Source organism: Sesamum indicum, linkage group LG7 (genome assembly GCF_000512975.1).
Source record: "Sesamum indicum cultivar Zhongzhi No. 13 linkage group LG7, S_indicum_v1.0, whole genome shotgun sequence".
Classification (NCBI taxonomy): domain Eukaryota; kingdom Viridiplantae; phylum Streptophyta; class Magnoliopsida; order Lamiales; family Pedaliaceae; genus Sesamum; species Sesamum indicum.
The window spans coordinates 8,061,840-8,068,123 of NC_026151.1; the positions used below are offsets into that span (position 1 = coordinate 8,061,840).

Consider the following 6,284-nt stretch of genomic DNA (forward strand, 5'->3'; position numbering starts at 1 on the left):
TCGCGCCACTAATTTTTTATCTATACTCCTAATTAGATAATTTTAAAAATAAATTATAACTATTTTTTTTTCTTTTTCCGAAAGTGATACCATTGTTTTAATACCACTACACCAACTTATTTATCGTGCCGATAATACATTAAGTATTTTTTTTTTGTGAAATGTGATTTATTGGTTTATATGTTTTATTTTTATTTATAATATATTTTAAAACGTTAAAAATAATTTATTATATACATGTAGGGACGATGTGCACTGCAACTAGTTATGAAAAAGGGTAATTACACTGCCCCGCCATCTTCTAAAATTTGGTGTAATTATATATAAAAAATTTTAATTTTAAAAATTACAATTAATACTTATAACGTTTGCTTTGTTTAATAAATATATTTTTTTATTAGTCAAAATTTATCGAATTTGCTAATATTAGTTAAAAAAATTGAATAAAATTCTATACTTAACCCCGATTAGTTATTACTCACATATTGCAAGCTAAATAAATCTTTTCTGACCAAATTAGTCCTATACATCTTCACATGCTCATGCGTTCAGAGTAGGTAAATCTTCACACTTATAATGATATTTGGTCGAAAAATATTTGCTTAACATATAATAAGTTAACAATCAGTGAATCACAATAAATATGATTTTTCATTCTACTTTTTTTTTTAATATTAACAAATTCGATGAATTTTAATGAAGGGCGAGATCTATTTATTAGATAAAAACAAACATAAAATGTACTAAATATAATTTTTTAAACCAAATGAGTTTTTACATATAATTACATGAAACCTCAGGGGAGGACAATGTAGTTACCCCTATAAAAAAAGGTCGAAACAAGAATTGAACTTTGTTAATTGAAATAATTAGTTATTGTGGTATGTCGTATTTATGCACGTATAATTAAATAAATACGACACGAATTTTAAAAATAAAAATCAATATATAATTAAAAGATGATCAAATAATTAACAAGAGTGAAAGTGAATGCTACATATAATAATACATTGGAAATTAAAAAATAAGGTGGACGGTTTAAAATAAATAAGTAATTATGTTGGAATAAATATATAAGGGCATAATTAGTATTTCAAAAATTGGGTTTGTGGTTTCACAAAGCGTCGGATGTGAGTGAAAAATATTGCCCATTCGGGATAAGGTAATAGCTAAGTCGAGAGATCGAGAGAGAGAGAATGGCGAGGAGCTTATCAGTGTCGGATTATGGAGCTTTCATGGAGAAATTCACACTACAGGCGGACCCTTCGTCCCAAAAACTTCCCTTGGGTGGCCTTACCTTTGCTGTTAAAGACATGTTAGTCCCTCCCAACTTAACAACTTGCAACTCTATTTGCTTCTGATGAAGCAGATTGTGTGTGTTTGTGGGTGTGTGAAAATGTTGTTCGTGGCAGTATTCTTGCTAATGCTTTCTGTGGCTAAGTTTTGCTGATTGTTCTATTACTCTGCTATAGTTTTGTACACTTTTAATCACAATGTATATCATTTCCATTCTTCTCTAAATATTTTTGTGTATTTCACTCTCTTCAGCTTGTGGCTTTTTCATATTTTTGCTTTCTTGTCCTCAAGTAATTCATTTAATTAGGTATAAAAATGGTTTTCATTTCTGTACAATTCCAAACATCAAGTCCATTATTTAATTTCTTATAATTTTTTCCTCTCATTCTTTGGATTATGCTTAGTAATGCTTTTTTTGATGTGATGTGATTGTGTTACTGAAGAAAAATGCATTGTTTTTCCAGATTTGATGTCGAGGGGAAGGTGACCGGTTTTGGGAATCCCGACTGGGCGAGGACACATTCTGTAGCCACATCGACTGCACCGGCCGTTCTGTCGGTGTTGAAGGCAGGTGCAGTTTGTGTTGGTAAAACAGTAATGGACGAAATGGCTTACAGGTTTGGTTGAAATATGTGGATTCAGCATTGAACATGTGATGTTGTTTCCTGAAACTTTTTGGGCAGTGAACTCAAGCAAAGAGCTTAATGCTTCTAGCAAATGCTGGATTGTGTTAGTTACTAAATAACCAACTAGTTTGACTTGTGCTGCTACTTCTGTGTAGTCGTGAATTACATCTTTCAATTTTCTTCTTTCATCAAATGAAAGTTTAGAATTAATGTGGCCTGTAGAGTTCTCATAGCTATCGTGATATCTGTGAATACTTGGAAAAGTCCCATTTACATAAGAGGAGAGATCATTTAGTGTTGAAACGTATGATCTCCAAGAATTAAGGACAAGGGATGCTTTGAAATAAAAGTTTCCAACATTTGAAGTTTGACGACAGGAGCAGAATTACTTCAGGTTCTATTGCCTTGCACAAAAGATTTAGACTCTCTTAGCCGGCACGGTTTTCATCACGATGATGTGAATTTATTGAAATAAGATGAGAGAAGAAAAAAAAGAGATGACCTCAAGTATTAATTGGAGAAAGATTTTATATGGTTGTAATATATCTCAGTACATTTTCTTTTTCAATCTCATGTTCATGCACTGATAATTACTACAACTCATGGAATTACTTTCAATGATAATCCATGCGCACTATTTACTTGTTTGTCCAACAGAGTCCATTTGACATGCATCATCTGATATACTTAATGGCAAATTCATAGTCATTAATATGACCAAGAACACTGTTGATAATGGCATTTCATATGGTTATTTGCCACTGCCAAATGTCTCTGCTAGTATCTTCTACTGGGAGGGAAATTTTGGTCTATCTGAAATCTTTGAGTTTGATGGCTAAATACACTTTCTTTGGCAGCATAAATGGAGAAAATATACATTATGGGACTCCAACTAATCCATGTGCAGCAGATCGAGTGCCTGGTGGATCATCTAGTGGATCCGCTGTAGCAGTTGGTGCAATGCTTGCTGATTTCTCCTTAGGTGAATTTTTTGTTCTTCTTTAAAGTCTTTACAGTTTTAGATCATCAATTGAATCGAGGAATCATATTCAACAGGTACCGATACTGGAGGAAGTGTTAGGGTCCCTGCATCCTATTGTGGAATTCTGGGTTTTCGTCCATCTCATGGAGTTGTTTCAACATCTGGAGTGATTCCAATGGCACAGAGTTTCGATACAGTTGGTAAGGACTCAAAAAATAATGATAAATCAATCAGTGACCTGCTTCTGAATTGTGTCGGAGAGGTTTTAACTAATACCCTATGCTCAAGAGCCATGTTTCATACTGAAAAAAAAAAAATAGTCATCTCCTGTCTGACTTCATTTTATGAGGTGGGATTTTATCCGCTGTCTTCAGAACTTGAGATTATGACGAACTGAATTTGAACGTCCATAAGCTTTTAGCTTTACCTTGTTTATATGGGCCTTGCAAAAGAATCTATGTGCAGAATATTAAATGTAAGTACAAGCATAATCCTATAATTGCAACAAATGCATATCCACTCCTAAATATGGTATTACAATAAGCAATACTTCCATCCCATCATCATATGATGCATTGTTGTTTCAATGAGATGTATTTTTTATTGTTGCACTGATTACGATAATTCTTCATAATTCTGCTCCTTTCGAGCCTGGTACGAATGTTGCGTGTGTGCGTGTCTATCACCCTTCTTGTGACATTAATTTGCATACTTTTAGTTAATGACAGCTCAATCATGGTGGGAAAAGTTCTTGCCATTTATGGGATGAATAAATTACTTTCCAAATTTCCTTCCAGGATGGTTTGCTAGAGATCCATTCATCTTGAAGCAAGTTGGAAAGGTTTTATTGCAATTGCAAGATGATAATCCCACAACACTCAGTCAACTTATCATTGCGGAAGATTGTTTCAATCTTCTAAACATCCCGTCCCACCGACTAACTGATGTTCTCATTAGCTCAGTAGAGAAGCTATATGGAAGTAAGCAAATTTCGATATATTTCTGCTTGTTTAAATGTTTTATTAGCTAGTTAGAACTTCAAAGATATTTTTAATGGAATGTGATGAAATGTCGTGAACATAAAAACACGAGGAGAAGACACTAAGATGATTTCACAGAATTGTGTTTTAAGAACATTTCACAGATAAAAAGAGTTTGTCATGAGTGTGCCTTATCTTGTGTAGGTCAGCAAATACAATATACCAGTCTTGGGAACTTTATTGAGGCCAAAGTTCCAAGCCTGATGCATTTTATGGATGACAATACTAAAAAGCAAGCGGATAATATACCATCACTAGCAGCTCTTTCAAGTGCCATGCGATTACTCCAAAGGTGCAGACTATGATAACAGCATTTGCCAGTAACATGTTCGTATATAATAGTCATCTTTTTCTTCTGTTATAGCTGATAGAATTCCTGAATGAATTCTGCATAATCTGGATTTTAGATATTTTGACACCTATCATGAAAATCAGGTATGAGTTCAAGAACAATCATGGTGAATGGGTTCGCTCAGTTAATCCTCATTTAGGCCCTGGAATATCGGAAAGAGTATGGGACGCCCTCCGGACAACAGATGAAAGTATAGATGTATGCTGTTTGTTGAAGAGTGAACTGCGTGCAGCTCTTGGTGATTTGTTGGGGGTACTCTCTTGCTCCTCTTTGCATTTGCTTGCTCTTTCTCTTATTATACATCATATCATTCCATGCCTTTGCATGCTTGTGTCTCTAGTTTTAGGTAATTGCTAGACAAAACTGAAACGTGTGCAAAAATAGGAAGGAAATATAAAATTTTTATGGGATTTAGAGATGAATTGCCCCTATGTCTAAGGTCACTCGAGTTTTTCTTACTTAGGATAGATTTGTTATACAATTCCAATAGACAATCACTATACATAACTATGATGCCTGTAAAACATGGTAGAATTACAAAAAGGCCCTGACAACGAAGTGTATGCCAAAACTTTTCTTCTGCTGTCATATGCTTGAAGGTTAGTTTTAAGAGTGCCATCTGCTTGAAGTTGGATACTTTATAGTTGGGTAAAAGTGTATCCACACCTCATGCTGCCATATGATTGAAGTTTTCAAGTTTAAATCTATATTCTATAGTATTTCTAGCTTTGGGGAGTTTTTGGAACTGTGGTGAATCCGACAAGGTTGAAACGCATTCTTTGCCAGATTTGAACAAAACTATACTTAGTTACTGGTGGTAGGCGGCATGCTTTTCACTGTTAATGCCTGTAGACACAAGTCACACAAGCTTTGACAGAACTACTATCTTCAGCCTTTTAGATATTCATTCCTGTTGTGGACTCTGCTCAATAGAACCCGAAAATGAGACTAGTGCATCGATAGAAGTTGCTGGTAACTTGGCTTATAAAGGCAAGAACACTGTCTGCTTCTGTAATCTTTTCCTCCTCGTGTAAAACAATGCAGGATTTTGGCATCCTTGCAATACCTACAGTTCCAGGGCCTCCACCAAAGTTACAAACAGAACCAACAACACTGGAAACATTTCGTGCCAAGGCCTTTAGCTTATTATCTGTAGCTGGTGTATCTGGATTTTGCCAGGTTCTGCTCTCGTCTCTCTCTCATTTTCAATTTTCTTTTTTACTCTTTTGGTTTTTTTGTCTCACACATAAATGACGATTGCCTCTTTGTGAAAACAAACGCAAATCAACAGGTGAGTGTACCATTGGGCATGCATGATGATCTCCCCATTGCAGTTTCTTTGGTTGCAAAACATGGTTGTGATGGATTCTTGCTCAGTTTTGTGGAGACTCTTTACGAAGTTCTCAAGAAGCAGTCTGAGCATTCTTGAATATATATACATTGAAATTGTTCATACAACTGTAATTTCACACCCCATGACTTACTATGGTAAAAGGGTTCTTGCCCAATATTTTTCTTGACACTCTTGCTCCCCCCAGACACTAACATAAAAATCAGACCAAAACGAAAAAAAAAAAAAGAAATAAGAAGAAGAATGATCGCTACAGTACAATGAAAAACTACACTTACGGTCGAACTGGGATTTGAACTAGAATTCTTCATTTGTGTAAAAATTAAAAGAGGACTTGATTTATAGGAACAATCATATTGATTCAGTAAGACTATCTCTTGCACGGCGCCTTGTGATGTTGATTGTTGAATTAAACAAATGACATGTAATATATATGTTTTAGTGTTAATTATGCTTAGATATTCTATAAAAATGCAAGACTTTACTTTTCTCCAATAAAGAGTTAAAAATTACACTGATTCCCTTCTATTGGGTTTGAACAGAAAATATTAATATCGACAAAAAAATTATATAAATATTTAATTTTACTCATCTTTTAATATTTTCTTAGTAATATTTTTATTTATAAGGGGTAAAT

The 6,284-nt window shown here is 34.2% G+C and overlaps 1 protein-coding gene across 1 annotated transcript; it reads left to right on the forward strand.

The window, feature by feature from the left end:
- Nucleotides 1,118-5,818, forward strand: LOC105166589 (amidase 1). The gene is made up of 9 exons (XM_011085989.2): nucleotides 1,118-1,315; nucleotides 1,761-1,913; nucleotides 2,780-2,904; nucleotides 2,979-3,104; nucleotides 3,702-3,884; nucleotides 4,089-4,236; nucleotides 4,380-4,548; nucleotides 5,341-5,475; nucleotides 5,588-5,818. Exons 1-9 carry the CDS (start codon nucleotides 1,197-1,199, stop codon nucleotides 5,723-5,725), a joined length of 1,296 nt encoding a protein of 431 aa, XP_011084291.1. The 5' UTR covers nucleotides 1,118-1,196; the 3' UTR covers nucleotides 5,726-5,818.